This window comes from Anolis carolinensis, chromosome 3 (assembly GCF_035594765.1).
Source record: "Anolis carolinensis isolate JA03-04 chromosome 3, rAnoCar3.1.pri, whole genome shotgun sequence".
Taxonomy (NCBI): Eukaryota; Metazoa; Chordata; class Lepidosauria; order Squamata; family Dactyloidae; genus Anolis; species Anolis carolinensis.
In genome coordinates this window covers 16,294,335-16,315,173 of record NC_085843.1, presented here as the reverse complement: position 1 = coordinate 16,315,173, position 20,839 = coordinate 16,294,335, and the positions used below count along the sequence as shown (strand labels likewise).

At 39.5% G+C, this 20,839-nt stretch overlaps 1 protein-coding gene across 1 annotated transcript in view; it reads right to left on the bottom strand.

Annotated features, from left to right (window-relative positions):
* Positions 1-20,839, bottom strand: part of LOC100551729 (putative N-acetylated-alpha-linked acidic dipeptidase) — a 42,189-nt gene that overhangs the window by 5,293 nt on the left and 16,057 nt on the right. Inside the window, exons 5-15 of the mRNA XM_003219368.4 lie at positions 20,568-20,693; positions 18,146-18,332; positions 17,074-17,167; positions 13,466-13,564; positions 11,507-11,592; positions 10,932-11,051; positions 9,530-9,612; positions 7,857-7,920; positions 5,627-5,694; positions 2,136-2,227; positions 307-397 (exon numbers count right to left, since the gene is read on the bottom strand). Of these exons, the coding sequence (XP_003219416.3) occupies positions 307-397; positions 2,136-2,227; positions 5,627-5,694; positions 7,857-7,920; positions 9,530-9,612; positions 10,932-11,051; positions 11,507-11,592; positions 13,466-13,564; positions 17,074-17,167; positions 18,146-18,332; positions 20,568-20,693 (1,110 nt within the window). The remainder of the gene's footprint in view (positions 1-306; positions 398-2,135; positions 2,228-5,626; positions 5,695-7,856; positions 7,921-9,529; positions 9,613-10,931; positions 11,052-11,506; positions 11,593-13,465; positions 13,565-17,073; positions 17,168-18,145; positions 18,333-20,567; positions 20,694-20,839) is intronic.

Sequence of the window (20,839 nt, the reverse complement as noted above, 5' to 3'; positions counted from 1 at the left end):
AATTTGTGGCATTGCAGAATCTTACCGTTTCCGCTGAACATTAAGAAATACATTTTAGGCACTAAGAGAAAGTAGTCAGGCAGTGCTATTTTCAGTACACTCAGGAAAAAGTAAACTGCTGAAGCCTCTACTAGCTTGTGTATCATTCCATATTAACAACTGTTGCCATCTTGGGCACAATATAACATGTTCAAGACCACATATATCCAAGGTTTCATCATTTTTAATTCATGATACATAACTTGATATGTAAAAATGAATAATGTTAGTCAACTTGACACCAGTGAGTAAACAGTGTAGCCTTACCAAATTTTTGGTGTAACGAGCTCTGCCGGAAGCAATGCCCAACCTTTGGAAAAAGACTTCAAAGTCATTGCCAGAGCCCAGCTTGTTGATCCTGGAAGAAGGACAGAAGAAAGATTGCATGAATATCACTACAAAATTGTTGGTTTTAAACAAAACACTATAACACCTGGTATTACAGTAGAGTCTCACTTATCCAACATAAACAGGCTGGCAGAATGTTGGATAAGCGAATATGTTGGATAATAAGGAGGAATTAAGGAAAAGCCTATCAAACATCAAATTAGGTTATGATTTTACAAATTAAGCACCAAAACATCATGTTATACAACAAATTTGACAGAAAAAGTAGTTACGAATTTAGCACCAAAATATCACGATGTATTGAAAACATTGACTACAAAAATGCATTGGATAATCCAGAACATCAGATAGGCGAGACTCTACTGTACTATGGAACCAAGGACAGATTCATTTCTTTCCAGTGACAAAAGGAAAGAATGTGTGTACTTGTATATGTGTGTCAGTATGTCTCTGGTTATATATATCCTTGCATGTATCTATGCAAGGGTATTTAAAATCGTAACATCATTTGTGGAAGCAGGAAACAAAATAAGGAGACTTTCCATCCAGTTGTGTGTTTTGGAACAAGAGGAGAGCTTTGAAAAGTTACTTCTTTGGATCACAATTCCCAGAATATCCATTTTCAAAACAATGATTTTACTCTTTAAAAAAGACCACAACATCTAAAAAAGATAGCTATAGCAACTGTATGTGCAGTACAACACTGATATTTGTGGGACTGGTACCCATAGTGTCAATTATCCATTTCCAAAAAAATATATGGCCTTGTTATTGTATTCTTGACTTGGAAGTCTTTCTTTTCAATAGGATTCACTGCTATTCATGGTTTTTTGTATCCATGCGAATAAAGTCTAGGAATATATCCTTCATGGATTTGGGTGTTGTACTGTATAGAATTTAGCTTTCTGCATTTCACATGGGTCTGCTGGTCAAAGAGATAAGGGCTAAACTATATTCCTATCCCCAGCTACCTATCTACCTATTTAATTTATATGCCACATTTCTCCTGGAGTGGAATTCGAGGTGGATTGCAAAAAGAATCAACTAAAATGTGATGACAAAATATTAAACACAAATAAATGGGTCAAACCCATCGTGTGATGTTAACATCCCCTAATGGGTCCCTTCCAGCTTGCCAGCAGTAATGTGATAGTAGAGACCAAGATTCTCCTTCTCTCCTCCCCCCTTGGTATTTCCAAGTTGGTTGTTTTCTTTTGCCCCTTTTTGGTGTTTTTGATTCTGAAATTGAACAATTGCACTAAAAAAAAAACAAAAAAAAAAACCAAGTAACTGCAGAAGTGCAAAAAGGCAAGGTCATGATGGTGTGTGGAAGTATGATCATGAGACTATGGATTAGTAACTTAGCCCCAGGGCTGTATTGAAGAGAGATGCAATGCCAAATGTCCTCAACTTGCTATGTTTCTATCCATTATCTACAAGAATGTGAATGTGATAGAACAGCAGACTAGTGTGATACAGTCCACTCACTCCCCTAGATACCAAATTGTCATGAGGTGATAACACTTGGCACTATCAAGTTGAGGTTGCAGGTAGGCTGGAAGTGCTTTGGACAAGTAGGCACCAGATACTTCTTTCTGCATCTCATAAATAATATGTATGCAAGCACAGCCCCTGGATTTGCCAGCATGAATCTGTTATAGGATGTCTAACGAGCTACAGGAGGAAACTCCACCTCACCCTACAATGAAGCACAATTGATTTCCCCTCCATTCCAACTTGGCATTTACCTGGGAACACCTTTAGGTTCTGTGGATGGGTTTTTTTCATACCAACTTTCATAAAGAGATTTGCCTTCAAACTCTTCATCGGGGCTTGGTATCTATTAAAACAGAATACATTCATTAAAGGGAAATGAACAGGTAGAAGCTTTGCTGTGCTATCCTCTATCCCTTTCAGCAAGGTGGGAAGAAGAGGGTGTACTTTCCCTTCAGGGAAGGAAAGTTTCATAGAGTCATAGAATCATAGAGCTGGAAGAGACCTCATGAACCATCCAGTCCAACCCCCTGTCGAGAAGCAGGAAATCGCATTCAAAGCACCCCCGACAGATGGCCACCCTGCTTCTACTTAAAAGCTTCCAAAGAAGGAGCCTCCACCCTTCATGAAGTTCCAAGTTCAATTATCTGCTTCTCCAGGTAGGCTAGAAAAGAATCTTACCTGAAGAAAGCAGTTGCCAGTCAATTTCAATAATATTTAGGGAGACAAACCAATATTACACAGCTTCATAATTTCACCATTAAAACCATGCATGAGACTGGTGAAGGACATGCATGGAATTACCACAACATAGTTCTCATGGTGACTAAAAATCAACATTTTGCAGGAGGGTTTAGATCAGAATCTTCCCTTTCTTATCTTCTCCCCTCTTTATACCAGTGCAAACATTTCTGAATCCTCTGCCCTTGGGGAGTTTTCTTCCACAATGATATGTCTACACTACACCAGTGTGTTACATAATCCTGCAAAGCAGCTGGTAAGTTTTCTTCATGTCAGGAGCTATTTAAGAAACTGCAAGTCGCTTCTGTTGTGAGAGAAGTGGCCGTCTGCAAGGATATTGCCCAGGTGACACCCGGATGTTTAATGTTTTACCATCCTGTGGAAGGCTTTTCACATGTCCCCGTATGGGAAGCTGGAGCTGACAGACGGGAGCTCACCCCACTCCCCGGATTCGAACTGGCAACCTTTCAGTCAGCAATCCTGCCAGCACAAGGGTTTAATCCATTGCACCACTGGGGGCTCTATAAGCTGATAAATAAATATCTTGTCAAGCAATCTGCACAAGGCTTTCTTGCCTCTTCTTTTCCATTATATATCCAAAACTTGACCTCTTTTGCATTAGAGTAAAAGAATGTACAGTGGACCTTCCACATTTAGAAGCACAAAACCTCATGAAAAATGGAAAAAAAAATGCAAATTAAAAAAAACAATTATTTTTTTCAGCCTGTGAGAACACATCTATAGGAATCTCTAGGCCTTTAAGAGCATCTTTATGGTCAGGGTCTTCCAGAGTAACTAGAAATTCCAGAAGAATATATATTAATAAAATTTGTGAATAATAAAATCCACAAAAGTGAAACTCACAAATTATTGACTTTATAGATTTTATCTGAGATTTTTTTGTGTTATTGTGTTTTCCTTCATTTTGTTCCATGTCTCTTCAAACTTCCTTTTATATTTGGAAGTTTGACTATTGTTTTTAAAGGAAATACATCACCAAAGCCTTATCACATGAAGAACTGACTGCATCACAGCAAAACTGTGATTTTTTTCAAGTTGCTGTGGCTCTGGCCAAAAATTATCCAGAAAATCTTTCTTTTTGATACTTCCTAACATTACCAAGGTATTTCAACATACCTACATTTGGGATAGAAAGATCGTGAGCATTGTTTTTAAAATGCATGTGTGCAAGAGAAAAACTGTCTGATTTCCCCAATCCTAATGAAGACATGGATTTTTATGAAATTGGATTTCTTACTGCTAAATCAGTAACAGTAATCATGTATGCAGTGCACCTCAATACTAAATTGGATTCACCAATGCAGCAATTAAGTTTCGTCTATCACACAGTATCATTACTCAAGTTGTATTACCTTTGTACTTTTAGATATGAAGTTATTTATGTCTCTAAAAGGAAGGTGGTTGGCTTTAATTATAGTTTCTCAGCAGATCTTTATCTCTTAGATTAGCTCTGAGGTAGGCTTAAAAGAACAGTCACGTTTGTGATTTCGCTATTTACACACAGATCTGTATCTTGTTTTAAATTTTCCTCAGCTTTATAGAATTGCCTTTATAAAAAGTCTATAACTCAATGACAAGGACAATGTTTTCCATTCATAGGTCTAAAGCCCATTGTTTGTCCCAACTGGAGCAGACCCAATCAAGTCAATGCTTTTTGGATTGTAATGAAGTTAAGTCTTCATAAGTGGACTTACGTATTTAGGAATTAGAAATGGGCAGTTGCATAACCTCCATATTCATTGTAAGGAGCAAAGCCAGAAAAGCACCAATGCCGAATGGCGTGCAGAATGGGATGCACTTAATTAATATGTATCGGATACCAACATGCATCAGGCACTTTCTATATATTACCACAATTTGCTAATAGGGTTTCCTGGCACATCTGTCATTTATCTAAGTACAGTAGGTCCTCCATGTTTAGGGGTAGGGGTAAATCTTCACAAAAGTTTTAAAAGGCAACTTTTTTAAAAGTCCCCCTTTCCCTTGAGAGAACACCTTTCTAGGAATTTCTAGTTCAGTGGTTCTCAACCTGTGGGTCCCCAGGTGTTTTGGCCTACAACTCCCTGAAATCCTAGCCAGATTACCAGCTGTTTGGATTTCTGGGAGTTGAAGGCCAAAACATCTGGGGACCCATAGGTTGAGAACCACTGCTCTAGCACAATTCTGTCAAATGTCCATAGAACTGCAGTGGAGCTTTTACAGATACCTAGAGAAGTTAAATCTCTAAAAACCTCTAGGTCCTCCAGCATGGTTCTGTGACCAGCCTCTGATGGAAGCTGAACACAGATTACCTAGAGATTCCTAGAAAGAACATATTCCTAAAATCCACAAATAATAAAATCCATACAAGCTAAACCCACAAATGTGGTGGGTCAACTGTTCTAACTAGAAGATGGGTATATAACAAGGAAGAGGTTGAGCCTCAATATCACAATGATTGGGAGGGAAAGAAGAAGCTAGTTAAATGCATTCATGGACCCATGAATAATCAAATTCACAAAAGTTAACTCACAAATATGGTGGGCTGCCTGCATATGTAAAGTTCTATTAAGGACTAGATCACAAGATTCCAAAGAATGTTTGTTATATGGAGCTACCCTAATGGGGATTAACAATTTGATCTACACCACAGAAATTGTGAAGGGAGTTGGGGGACCGGACAACTCCCCATCTGTGACTCAATGCCTTGGTTTATCAAACATTCATTGCCTTCGTTTATCACCAAGGCATTGAATGTTTGTCTTATTGTCTGGAAGCTGCCCTCAGTCACCCCAGGGAGATAGGGTGGCCTATAAATAAAGTATTATTATTATGAAGCTCATTGGGTGATTTTAGGACAAACACCTTTTCTGCCTCACCAGGTTGTTTTGAGGATGAGGACAAGCTCAATGATGTGTTGAGCTCCTTGAAGGCAAAATAAAAGACAATAAAAGAAGTAACATTAATGAATATGTTTCTTCACAGGGTGATTTGGGTTTCTTACCTCCCTAGTCAGATTATATACAAGGCTATGCATCAGTGGAGTACAGTCAACTCGAAGAGTATAGTTTCCTGAAGAAAAGAAAGAAAGAATTGCATCTCAACTCTACTTTAGATTGAATGTGATTTTCCCCTCCCAAACATGTTACAAATAATATGTTTTGAGCTTTGAGACTCTTTGATCCTTTGAGTCTCCTTATGGAGAGAAAACAATAATAAATATAATAATAAACATAAAAACAAACATAATACAGTAGAGTCTCACTTATCCAAGCCTCGCTTATCCAAGCTTCTGGATTATCCAAGCCATTTTTGTAGTCAATGTTTTTAATATATCATGATATTTTGGTACTAAATTCGTAAATACCGTAATTACAACATAACATTACTGTGTATTGAACTACTTTTTCTGTCAAATTTGTTGTATAACATGATGTTTTTGTGCTTTATTTGTAAAATCATAACCCAATTTGATGTTCAATAGGCTTTTCCTTAATCCTTCCTTATTATCCAAGATATTCGTTTATCCAAGCTTCTGCCGGCCTGTTTAGCTTGGATTAGTGAAACTCTACTGTAATACATTTGATGTAGTTTTAAACTATGTGATTTCTCTGTTTTTAAACAGATTTTTGCTGCTACTTTGCTCTTGCATGAGTGCCTGCATAAAGAATTTTGAACTGGCCATGAGTTGACTGACCTCTTGTGAACTTTGTGCTTCTGTGACCTAGACTACTAAATGGTTAAAAGATTTGGACAAGCCTGGCAGATTCCATTAAGTGCTAGGTATCCTCCTCCATGGACAACAAATATCCACATGCAATGCTTCCTTCCCCTCTTTCCCCCACTAAGGAATGTGGTCGGCCAGGTCTGCATATAAGCAGGAAATAAAAAAAGGCTGAAATTGGGGAGGGCAGAGATGGAGGGCACAGGGAACTGCTTCCTGCAAAGGCCTGAAGTTGTCAAGGGCTCTTCTAGAAACATCATGATGGGCAGCAAACTGTAGTGTTAACAGGGATTGGGGAAATGGCTTTATTGTTAGGCTACAATTCCAAGAATTCTCAGAGTATTGGGACCATGTATATGGAAGATGCATTTTAATTTAAAAAGTTGAAAGTGGTAGAAAAATCCTCTTTTGGTTGAGAAATGGAAGGGTAGAAGATCACAGAAAGGGAAGCTATGAGGGTTTCTACTTTTTTAAATACAAGACGAACCTCTATAACATCCCTGACAGGCAGTTATCCAGCTTTGCTAAGATATCTCCAGAGAAGCAGTCAGTTTCATAGAACACCTGACTCTTTGGCTCTTCTGTTGTTTCTCTTCCATTCAGAATTGGACTTCTCCAATTGTTTTCTTGCTACAAAAGAAGTAATCTGGAAACTCTATCTGCATAATGAAGTGTTTTGATGTTGGGTTTGGGTCAGTGCATGTTATGGGCAGGAAATGGAAGCTACTAGAGGGTTCAGCAATTTTGTGTAGTCTTCAGAGCCTTCAATGACACTTTTTAGCTAACCACAAGAACAACCAACCAGCAACCACTAGACATTGTCTAATGTCTCTGTTTGGCCCTATTATTATGCTAGTACAGTAAGATTTCTTTCATTGGATCTGATAGGTAGGTGATCTTCGCTGATAGGTAGATGAATTATTTTGCCACAAAGATGGTCTATTTCTGCATACAATCTGTTGTACATAAGTAAACAAATAGGAAAAGTCACTGGATTGGACTACAACTCCCAGAAACGGCAGCAATGTTGACCATTGGATATGTTGGCTGGGGAGATTCTGGGAACTGTAATCTAAGTCATTAACTTATCCAAGCTCTGCAAATGAAAGTATGTCTCTTTTATGCCTTTATAATGTACTTTCCAGAGATATGTGTCTGCCCTAGGCAAAATTAAGAGACAGAAATGATTTGGCTTGTTTATCTTTATCAAGTTCTGAACAACAATAAAGCAACAAAGCAAATAAATAAATAAATAAATATTCAGTTCAAGATCTTGGAAACTCAGCTCCCAGCTAGCTTGTTCAGTGGTGAAATATGCTAGTTGAAATGGTAATGTAAAGAATTTGAGAAGGCCAAAAGTTCCCCTTCCCAACCACAACAAAAATAATTGATTGGTATATTGTGTGGTCAAATTACTGAAGAAGTGTAACCATTTGCAAAACAAACCATCATTATTGCAACATATTGAGCACATCATTCCTTTCTTGATCAAAGTTGGTGTATGTTTTACCTTCTATGGAGGAATCAGCATTGATATATGCCACTGCACGATCCTGTAATATTTTGACATTTTCCTACAGTGGAAAAAATAGAAAAACAAATTGATGTTAGTGTCTAATGCCCCCTATAAATTGGTTCACACATGCATTTGCTAACAAGTGATGATGATGTGGATGATGATGTTGTTGGGGAGTATTTGAGAGTGTTCCATTCCAGACTTAACTTGATATTAGGTAGCATTGGGTATCTGCAAAAGCCCACCCCAATTGGAAGATCTGCTGCCAAACTTTGAAATCCCTGACCTTATTACTTTTTCTCCTTGTCTTTATCTCCTCACCTGTCCCCTCAAATATATTCAGTATTAACAAGAGGGAAGTAGTTAATTGGCATAGTTGAGCATATTGTGCCAAATGAGAAGCACAAAATAAATGACAATAGCATCAACATCAACGAAGAAGTTGTCCCACTTGTAACAAACTTACTGAGAATATATCGTCTCATCATCCACCACCCCCGCACATCATAGACCCCTCCCACAGTAGATTAACCGCCATCAAGTTGACTTGTTTCTGGCAACGATATGAATGAGAGCCCTCCAAATCACCCTATCATCAGTCACCCTGCTCAGGTCTTCCAGATTCAGGTCTTCATATGCATTCTGCCTCTTTTCCCACTGCCTTCTACCTTACTAAGAATTACAGTCTTTTCTAATGAGTCTTTTCATTATACGTTCAAAGTATGATGCCCTCAGGCTGTTTCTAGGTTGCCAAAATATAATGGACTCACCACTGAACTGCAGTGGAGAATTCATATGAGGCACAGCTGGATTTGCAGAACAATCACTGCATCTACCCCAGGCACGGGCAAACTTTAATGTTTATTTTACTTAAGTAATATTTGTCTTTACTGCTCTAATGTAGCACAAATCCTATGAAAAAATCATACTACATATTATATTGAAATCTGAAATATATAAAGGAAGTCTTTACTTTACCTCAACTCCCAGAAGTCTCAGCCAGCTTACCGGCTGTTAGGAATTATGAGAGTCGAAATCCAAAACACCTGGAGGTCCGAAGTTTGCCCATGCCTAATCTAGCTATCTAGCCAAACATTTGTGGAATGTTTATTCCAGAGGTTTCTGGAAGCTCCAACGTGATCCCATAGTTTCTGAGATCTGGACAGCTGGATAGGTCCAAATCTATCTACACTACTAATAAGACCACTGTTGTGTCACCACCAGAAAGCACCTCTCTCCCACATGCTTGCAAGTAACATTATATTTCTGGCGATATTATTTCTAGCACTGATACATGTGGTCAGAAATGCAACATATCCAGCAAGACTCTGGAAGACTAGCTGTTTACTGGCAATGATGCAATGGCATTGTAGATAGCCAAAGAACTCCAGGGATCGGGCTGCACCAGAGTAACTCCAGAATCCATTACACTGGATTTATTCAATAGGTGTAGATGAAGACTCAGTTTAGCCATCATGGTTTCTAATTCAAATCTGGTCCCTGCCATGAACATTCTGCTTTTGGCAAACCATTCTCATTCTCAGATTCAGCTTACTCCATCTTACTCACTTTCCTCAAAAAATTGTTGTAAGGAGAACTAGATAATTCATACAGGCAATTTTAATATACCAAGGCTAAGGGAAATTAACAATTTACTACTGATTTACCTCAGCCCATTCCGTTGAGCCTATCAGGCCAAACTCCTCAGCATCCCAGCTGGCAAATATTATTGTTCTTCTAGGCCTCCATCCTACAGTTGCAATATTTAGAGCACCTTGATCATTATGATATTAAAAACAACAACATACTATCAGAACATTAAGCTAGCAATCAAGTACTAACATGGCCTTCTTTGCAATGTGATCCTATGTAAACACAAGATTTTACCAAAAAGAAAAATCCTGTTAATGGAGATCAAGAGTATAAATAAAGAACAAAGCAGTTTTTCCAATGATGGGAAAGTTATTGGTTCTGGTCACAGCTTCCAGAATCTCCTAGTCATGGGGGATTTTGAGAGTTATGGTTCAAGCTATTATCTTTTTCAGCCTCTGGTTCTTGTTTGCTTTAAATCTGCCCATGCATGGAAAACACATCATTCAGACATAAATGTTTGACCATACAGTAGAGTCTCACTTATCCAACACTCACTTACCCAATGTTCTGGATTATCCAACGCATTTTTGTAGTCAATGTTTTCAATATATCATGATATTTTGGTGCTAAATTCATAAATACAGTAATTACAACATAACATTACTGCGTACTGAACTGCTTTTTCTGTCAAATTTATTGTAAAACATGATGTTTTAGTTCTTAATTTGTAAAATCATAACCAATTTTGATGTTTAATAGGCTTTTTCTTAATCTCTCCTTATTATCCAACATATTCGGTTATCCAACGTTCTGCCGACCCGTTTATGTTGGATAAGTGAGACTCAACTGTAGTTTTGTATTGCAGAAACAAGTCTGTGAAAAGCTTCAGACTGTCACGTTTTTTCTCCATTCTCTTCCTCTGTTACATCTAAAAGGAGACGATTGGAAATATTGCTTCACCACTAACTGTAGTTTGTTATGTTTGAATCTAGAACCATGTTTAATGTTAGTTTATTTCACTCTTGAGTGTGAGAACTGTACAGTTCTCCAGATTTTTTGACATTGAAACCTGCACCACCTTATTCAGCCTACATCTGGTGGGCCATATTAGTCATATTGCTACTTTATCTAAACAATTTAAGATCATAGGAAGAGTCAGCCTCTTGAAAAAGGGTTTGCAAATGAGTTCTTAGACTAACTTGTAACTCCATCAAAGCAATGTCACCATATGTCAGAGAATATATATATATATCTCTGCCCTGCTTCTTAAGTGCACTCCAGATTTTCATTGCCTGATTTATGGTTAAAATAGTTGCTGCTTTTATTATTGCATATGTTTTGATTGTTGCATTGCCGTTTTGTTTCATTTTCCTATTAACTGTTTTATTGTTGAATACTTTGAGAGAAGGCAGGATGCATTTCCACTTTCCCAGCAAGCACATTGCAAACAGATCTAAAGGTACTTCATTCTCTTACCTTCCTGTTTCAGCTTCCCAAAACTTCTGACAATCTCATGAACGACAGCAGCTCCGCTTTGAGGGTCGATCCCACCGAACACCCAAGAGTCACGGTGGCCACCAAGGATAACGTACCTGTCTAGCACAATGAAGTTTAGAAATAGTTTTGAAATGGGAGTAATATATTATCACTATTCAGTTAATTAAGATCTTACTAAAAGTCAGACTGAGCTAAAGGGCAGAGATAACAAAGTATTCACTCCATTTTAACAGCCACCCCCTCCAGCTGAACTAGATGGATCCATGGACTAGCTTATTTTTAAGGTGACTTTCCAAGTCAGGTAGCTTTTTAAGTGGTGACATATTTTAAGGATTTGGATTGGCACCATTGACCCAAGCTGGTCCTTTAACTGCAGAGACTTTCTTGGTTGGGCTGCCACTTCATCTAGGTGACAACAATCTTCTTGGTTTTAGTGTGTTTCTGTATGGCTACCTAAATCCCCAACTCATAGGGAGGAATGTATAGAAAGCCACTTTATATTGAGAGGGGCCATTATTCCATGTAGTACTGACTCTGAAGAAGAAAAGCTTTACCTGGCTCTATTGCACCTCGGAGAGTACCAATCACATTGTAGATTCTTCTCACTTCCTTGAGACTGTGGATATGCATTTTGACTTTGCTGAAAAAAATTACCAAAAATAGAAAAAGGAAAAATAATTAGATTTTTAAAAAGATCTTTAAAAGTTTGATAGCAAAACACAGGAAGAGAATTGATCTGAAATTTTGCAATTATCCTGCATGATGGACTATTGTAATTTGATTAGTTCTGAAAATTATTTTGGGGAAAAACTTAAGTAACTTAAAGAAAGAACCTACTTCATTCTTATTTTTCTACCATGTATGATTTCCTCCTCTCTTTCTTTCTTTCTTTCTTTCTTTCTTTCTTTCTTTCTTTCTTTCTTTCTTTCTTTCTTTCTTTCTTTCTTTCTTTTTCCTGGAAGGAGACCCAATCTTTGGGGTCTAGTGACTATTTCTGAAATACTGCTATAAATAAATGCCATGAAGGGCATGCCTATCCCAATAGTGGCTGCTGTGGGTTTGGGGAAATGGAATCTTGGCTGGTCATAACATGTCCAGTTTATGACCAGGTATCTGCTTAAGAAAAACCAAAAACGCAGTCAAGGCAACTCTGACATCTGGATGAAAGACCTCTGAGTCCCTGATCATCAACAGCTCTGCTCAGGTCTTACAGATGCAGGATTGTGGCTTTCTTGTATGAGTCTATTAAACTAAACATGTTTAAAAGGTTAGTGACAATGGCAAGCTGTTTCAGCATCTGAGGTGGGAAGATGTGTGCTGTCTCTTTCCCGTTGCTTCCCTCTTCATTCCACCTGTCTCCCACTTCCGCTCCATCACAAGCCTCCAAAGGCCTCATTCTGAGAGGTTCTTCCTTTAGATAACCAGAAAGACCAAGAAGGGTCTCAATTTTAATTCTGTGGCTCCATGCTTTGAATGTGACTTTCCTTCTTCTTGGCAGGGCGTTGGACTGGATGGCCTCTGAGGTCTCTTCCAACTCTATGATTCTATGATTCATCCTGTTGCTTAGTTGTTCTAAATCCTAATGGACAAGCCCTGAGAGGCAGGAGTTGAGATACCAGTTTTTCACCCCCAGGGACACAGTGATGCATCAAGCCTCAGAGGAATGGCATTTCATCTTTTTTGCCAAGAAAGGAAAAAGAAAGAACAAAAAAAATCTGTAAGATGTGTGGTCGATGGCTTTCATGGCCCGAATCACCAGGTTGCTGTGAGTTTTTCGGGCGGTATGGCCATGTTCCAGTAGCGTTCTATGGGATGCTTTCTCTCTCTCTTACCAACCTGACTGGTACATATAGGGAGGAATATAGGATAAACAACAACAACAACAACAACAACAACAACGTTATTTCTTGCCCTCCTCTCTTCGTGGCTCGAGGAGGGTTACAGAATAGTTAAAACACATAAACATTGTAAGGATTCTACAAATACACATATAAAAGGTATTTTAATACATATTAAGACATATTTCTATAAACTCCATATTAAAGCATACATAAAACCATATTGGTGACTGCTTTCCAGTCTGGGAAATTCCCTTCCAGTGGAGTTAGGTAGGCTGGCCCCTTTCTGCTCTTTCTACTAATAGAGGAAGACCTTTTGGTTAACTCAGGTCTTTGAATGTTAAATATCTGCTGCAAAATGCCCCTTAATTGGGTTGTGCTGCATTATTTTCATTAGGACTATCTTTTCACAATCTTTTAAATTAATGTTTTAATACAATTGTTCATTTAATTGTTTATTTTTGCCTTTGTATTATCTATTATTTCAACTGCTGTTTGCTTTAATTTATATTGTGAATCACTTTGGGTCTCATGTTGGGAGAAAAGCAAGTTATAACTGAAGAGAGTGAGTGCAAGGGGTACAAAATACCCTTGACTATCACATGGGGCCTTCAGGATGCGGAAGTCTCAGCCCTCCTCTCAAATTGATACAAAACTGTATCTTCCCACACACACCTTTTGGAAGCACTTCCTTTAAAGCCAGGACCAATGTTGTAAGACACGGAGAGATTTCCCTTCCAACTGTCATCTGGTGGGGGACGTCCACCCATTTCCCTATTGGAAAAAGAAAACAATGTGAGATTTTAATTTGAGGGAAATCATTTCCTTCAAAAACAACAACAGCAAATCACAACCAGAAGTATTTCTCTCTCTCTCCCCCCCCCCCCCCCATATTTTCCAGCTTTTCACCAATGACAACTAGGACACACATGGCCAAGCAATAGCAGAGTCTGGACAAGTGGGCAAAAGTGGTTAATGTGAAGAACAGACAAGCTAGGCAAGACTGTAGCAGCTTGCTTCTGCCTGAGCCTGCTGGGAAGGACAAGATTTTGGCTCTCCTGCCCCCTCCCTACATATCTAATTGAGAACAAAGTAAATTTGCACTTAAAACTCAGGGCACTTCCAGACAGCACCAAATCATGGGTTTTCTTCTTCTTCTTCATTCACACAGTCTTCTCCGACTCTTCCTGACCTCATGGACCAGTCCACGCCAGAGCTCCCTGTCGGCCATCGCCACCCCCAGTTCCTTCAAGGTCAAGCCAATCACTTCAAGAATCCCGTCCATCCATCTTGCCCTTGGTCAGCCTCTCTTCCTTTTTCCTTCCTTTTCCCCCAGTATCATGATCTTTTCCAAGCTTTCCTGTCTCCTCATGATGTGGCCAAAATACTTCATCTTTGCCTCTAATATCCATCCCTCCAGTTGGGCATTATTTCCTGGAGGATGGACTGGTTGGATCTTCTTGCGGTCCAAGGCACTCTCAGGATTTTCCTTCAGCACCAAAGTTCAAAGGCATCTATATTCCTTCACTCAGCCTTCCTTATGGTCCAGCTCTCGCAACCATAGGTTACTATGGGGAATAACATTGCTTTCACTATGCGGACCTTCGTTGCCATTGTGATGTCTCTGCTCTTCACTATTTTATCGAGGCTGACCATTGCTTTCCTCCCAAGAAGTAAATATCTTCTGAGTTCCTGGCTGCAGTCTGCATCTGCAGTGATCTTCATGCCTAGAAATATAAAGTCTGTCACTGCCTCCGCGTTTTCTCCCTCTATTTGCCAGTTATCAATAAGTGTAGTTGCCATAATCTTGGTTTTCCTGATGTTTAACTGCAGCCCAACTTTTGCACTTTCTTCTTTCACCTTGGTGATAAGGCTCCTCAGCTCCTCCTCACTTTCAGCCATCAGAGTGGTATCATCTGCATACCTAAGATTGTTAATTTTTCTTCCAGCAATTTTAACTCCTGCCTTGGATTCGTCAAGCCCCGCATGTCACATGATGTATTCTGCATATAGGTTGAATAGGTAGGGTGAAAATATACAGCCCTGCCGCACTCCTTTCACAATCTTGAACCAGTCTGTTGTTCCATGGGTTTTAGTCAGAGGCAAAAAATCCCGGGACCCGCTGGTCCTGGTATTTCTGCCTCCATTGTCCACACTTGCTGCTTTGTTGCGGGATTTAGAGGCTCCCAAGATGGCTGCTGTGGGACGTCCACCGGAAACTTCAGTGTTGTTTTTTAAAAAACAAACAAACTGGAGATGTGAATAAGCGAATCATTGTATATGTTCCGTTCCTGGGTTATAGAGGCTGAGTGGCCATCTGTGCAGACAAGTATGCTATATACTTGTGCCTGGGAACTACAGGGTGCTGTTCTTGTGTTATATATTTCTGTTCCTCATTGCTTTTATCATAAAAACATGGGGAAAGATGATTACAAGGCAAAACCTTTGTTTGTGTCTCACAAACTTCATTAAATGTATGGAGGATGAAGTTTCTCTTGCCAGGATAAAGTTTTTGCCCTTTAGTCAACTGCTACCATGTTTTTAGGATACACCAATCAGGAACCAACATAAACCAACATAAAAATTCCCTTATTTTTTGAGTGTAAGGATATATAGAGATTTGAATATCTGCATTTTCTGGCCAGAACTGGGATATTCCAGCACCTGAAAATCTTGCGGTTTTTGGCCTTTGTTGAGATTGCTCCCGCATTTTTGGGGATGTCGTTTGTCCACCCTCCATGTTGACATGGGAGCTCCAGGGATAAAAGCTCCCTCGGGGCCCTTCCATACAGGCCCTATATCCCAGGATCTGATTCCAGGTTTTAAATAAATACATAAATAAATAATAAATTTATTTATAGATCAGCCTATCTCCCCAAAGGTAATCCTGTTTATCCCAGATTATCTGGCAGGGCAGTCTCATATAATCCAGTTTAAAGCAGAAAACCTGGGATCTGATCCTGGGATATATGGCCTGTTTGGAAATGCCCTTACTTTGCAGCAACTGTAAACTGAGAATGACAATGGAAAGTGAGAGGAAGGGACATTTAAAAATTATGTAGAAAAATGGGATGACAGAGGAGTAATCCAGACTGACCCTGGATTAAGCATCCCGTGTAGACACAGCCATAGTTAACAGTGGAGCTTGTAACAACTTTACTTTTGAAATAAATCTTCTTGTAGTAATTAGGACTTTCTTACATGTAGGGATGTCTAAGAAGGGAAAAGTCCCTTTTTGATTCCCCAAATGAGAGAACAAAGAAAGAACACTCATGCTCCAGTATAAAGAGAGACAGTGTGAACCTTTAAGAAATACATTTGGGAACATGCTCTTGGGCCTCTTTGTTTTCAACATGAAGCACTTGCTGTTCCTCCTCCCTCTTCTCATAACACTTTTCTGGCTCAATTCAACAACTTCTGCAAAAACGTTAGTAAGGGTAAGACAAGGAAGAAGAAGTCAGAAAGCGTGTACCAGCACAGGGTGTTCTTTCAAGCATTGTTTTCTGAAGTGATCTTTCTTATAAAAGTCATGGTTTTGAAACAAAGGTACTTATTGCAGGCTGCTTCACTACAAGCAGATCTTCACTTTCTTCTTTTTGAGGATACAGCTGTGACTCTGTCTTCAATTCATATTCAAAATGCATGCTTGCATACATGTACATGACGTTTGTGAAGAGTTAACATGCAACAAATCACAAACTAATAGACATTATAAGAAGAGGGGGATTTATCACAATGCAGCCAAGACAAAGTCTAGAAAGACAAAGAGTTCAACTTCCCAATAACCCCAGCTTGCTGACAAGCTTTAAAAACCATGTTTCTAGTCTTTTCAATTGTGATGAATTAGGATTGGCATCATGAAAACTGGAAACAGATCCTGTTTCTTTAATAGTTGTGTGAAAGCAGGAATTGGAGGGGCCTTGAGAGGTAAGCAAGTCATTTTTGATTTATGAAATATCAAAGTTGAATATATATAACTCGGGGTTGTTTTTTTTTGCAAGACTTGTTTAAAGAGTGTTTATCTTTGCCTTTCTCTGAAGCTGAGAGTGTGTGACTTGTCTACCACTGGGTTTCTATGTCCAAGTAATGTTGTAGTTCACCAAACAAACCATGCTGGTTCTTCTATAGGTTATGAGCAATCCACAAATATATTAATGCACCGATGTGACCTTAGGAAAGTCACACTTTTTCAGCCTCAGAGAGAGAGGCAATGGCAAATCTTTTTGCTAATCAATTTCTAGAACAGGATACCATAAACCATAAGTTGTGGAAATCACACTTACCTCAGCAGCCTTTCAGCATCGTGATAGCCAATGGGGTGGACAGGAATAGATAAACGAGCTGCTGCTTCAGATTCATCATAGCGGTAAAGGTATTCTGGAGCAAGAAAAGTTAATTTGCATTAGGTCAAATGTTATACACATACATTCACTTGCATGCCTGGTGGCGTAGTGGATTAAAGCCTTGTGACATGAAGGTTGGGTTGCTGATCTGAAAGCTGTCAAGTTCGAATCCCACCCGCGGAGAGCGCGGATGAGCTCTCTCTATCAGCTCCAGCTCCATGAGGGGACATGAGAGAAGGATGATAAAAACATCAAAAAAACATCCAGGCATCCCCTGGACAACGTCCATGCAGATGGCCAATTCTCTCACACCAGAAGCAACTGTACCATTTTTGCCTGTTGCATGTTATATGCCTTTGTAAGCTGCCCCGAGTCTCTTCAGGGAGATGGTAGTGGGATATAAATAAAGATGATGATGATGATGATGATGATGATTAACAGTAGTGTATACAATTACCTTCAGGCTCTGTCTATAAGGTATTTGTGAAATGCATTATATATAGAGTCTGAAGACAATTCTATACAATCTTTATGAACCGCAAGACATCCTTCTTGTGCGGGGGGACTCTAAAAGCAGCCTGATCCGTACAGTCTTGAGGGATCACAGAGTAGAGCCTGTTTTTCCCCTTGAAACATAAGGAAAGTAAAAGAAGGGAAGAAACTACCTCATATTTGGCAACATGGATGGTAAAGATAAGAGCAGTTATCACTTCTACAGATGTTGATTGGTGGTAGTTGCAGGAGGCATGGTGTGTTCCTCATTTCCATCAATATCACTTAAGTGTGATAACATTCAAAGCCTTAAATGGCCTGGAATCTCAATACATTGTCGAATCATAGAGTAGGAATAAACTACAAGATTCATCCAGTCCAACCCTATTCTACCATGCAGGAATTTACAACCAAAACACTTCTGGTCAATGGTCATCCAGACTCCCTTTGAAAACTTCTGAAGGAGGCTTCACTACACTCCCAGGCAGTTGTGTAGAGATTATTCCTTGGGACTGTTCACCTTTTGCTGGGTAGCCTGGAGTAAGTGGATCCCCAGCGCCATTCAGGATCAGCACATTTCCACGTTGGGCCCCACCTCCCGGAAGATTCCAGCCATCTGGGTATGGATCTACTCCAGGAGCGCAGGAGTTAGCAGGGTCAGAGTACAAAATAACACCCTTGGCACCTGCCATTTCAGCATTCTTAACCTAGGGAGGCAAGAGCCACACAGTTAAACTGGGGAACTTGCTAGCACAAGATGTAGTAAATGTCCATGTGAAGGGTTTTACAATTAATGCAGTGGTTCTCAACCTGGGGTCCTCAGATGTTTTTGACCTACAACTCCCAGAAATCCCAGCCAGTTTACCAGCTGTTAGGATTTCTGGGAGTTGAAGGCCAAAAACATCTGGGGCCCCAGGTTGCGAACCACTGAATTAATGGATGTTAAGGGTCACAGAAACTGTGAATCAAGATAGCTGTGAAGTAGCCCTAGTGTCAGAGGTAATATATCTCTATATAGTAGGCACAGAATGTACAATAGAAGTTGTGCTGACACAGCCTCATCACACCAGAGCATGGATCCACTTTAAATCCAGTTTCTGCCTCCTGCATAATTCTGGGGTTTGTCATTTAGTGAGGCCCAGGACCTGCCTGGCTGAGCAGTTTAAAGACCCCTCCTTAAACTACAAGCCACGGGATTCTGCAGGAGACAGAAACTGGATTTAAAGTAGATCCAATTTGATGAGGTCCCCAACTGGTTGGCCACAGTGTTGACAGAATGTTGACTACACAATTCTTCATATTTTGTATATGCTGTTATTGTTTAATTTAATAATGTGTTATTATTTTTGATGTAGATCAGGGATCTGAGTGGGTTGGTATTTTGTCTTTGTCCAGTCTCTACGGCATTGAATGTTTGCCAGTATTTGTTGTAAATCGCCCTGACTCCCCTTGGGAAGAGAGGGAGGAATATAAAGTTTTATTTATTTATTATTACTCAGTCTGATCTAACATGACTCCACTTACATTCTTATGTCACAAATGAGAATCATAGCAGTAGGCAAAATATTGATTATAGTCACATTAAATGGTTTAATTGGGGCTGGGCTAGCACAGCGGTTTAAACCGCCTGCTATAGAAAATCCTGCTTCTGCCCAACTAGCAGTTCAAAAACAACTATGTAAGTAGATAAATAGGTACCACTGAAAAACATGCAAAAAATCCAACCAGGAAAGGAATCCATGGACAACAGGTTCCTCAGAGTAGAAAATGAAACCACAGCAACCCCCCATGGCCAAGTTCAGCACAGTCAGATGCCAGAAAATGAAAAGAGGGAAGTCTTGCCTCTGTTTATGTACCATGTCTCTGTCCATTGTATAACAGAATATCTGGAATGTTTGCCATATAGGTACCTGTAATCCACCCTGAATCCCCTCAGAGAGAGAGAGCAGAATATAATTAAAATATAATATATTACTGCAGGCATGGGCTAACTTCGGCCTTCCAGGTATTTTAGATTTTAGCTCCCACAATTCAGAACAGCCTACTGTTAGGAATTGTGGGAGTTGAAGTCCAAAACACTTGGAGAGCCGAAGTTTGCCTATGCCTGGTTTAATGGAATCAAGTTCATCACATCTACCATACTGTTTCCAAAATGCCCAGCCAGATACCTACAGAAAGTCCACCACTTTGTCAGAGAATGCTAAAGACCTTGAAAAACTACAACTCCCATGAACTCTAAGTCTTCCAGTGTGACTTTATGATCAAGTTGACTACAGAGTTGTGCTGGAGGATAGAGTTCCTGGAGATACCTAGGTGTTCCAGCATAACTTTGTGTTCAACCTCTGGCAGAAACTGAAACAATAGTTGAAGCTAGAGATTCTAGATCAATGATTCTCAACCTGTGGGTCCCCAGATGTTTTGGCATTCAACTTCCAGAAATCCCAACGGCTGGATAACCGGCTGGGATTTCTAGGAGTTGTAGGCCAAAACACCTGAGGACCAACAAGTTGAGAACCACTGTTCTAGACAGACCACATTAATAACATTTGGAAATAATCAAATCCACTAAATGTAAACACACAAATGTGGGGGGGGGGGGCACTTGTACTACACTACAATGCTTTGTATATGAAGGCGTATAATAAATAGGGAACACCCATAGATGAATGCATAGGCACATTCGGAGATTTCTGCTACCACCTCATCTGTGATCAATGAATTATTCAGAAATGATAAGAGAGATGACTGCAGTGCTGTTGTAATTTCACTAAATCAGTCCTCAGTATGAAGAACATAAGATCTGTCACATAGCTATGGCTTTCCCTTCATTATAGTACATTTACATCAAAACACCAAAGCAACATTAACAATTTTAACAAAAATTCTATCTGTGTCCCCAGAGAGTATGGCTTCCACATTCTGAGATACAATATTATAATTACCTTATTTCCTCTGAAGATTTTCCCATATCTTGCAATGACAATTTTCCCAGAGCAATTAATTCCCATCTCTCGCTCCAGTTTGTGGAAGTCTTCTATGCTGCCATAGTTTACATATACCAGATCTCCCTAGAGCATTGAAAGCAGAAGTTTAAAAGATGTGTAAAAAAATGATAAAGGGCAGAAGACCTACTTGGCTTCATTAGAGGACCATATGGGAGCAGATAACTGACCAGAAACACTGAAGCTAAGAAGAAAAGAAGGAGCAAAGCACA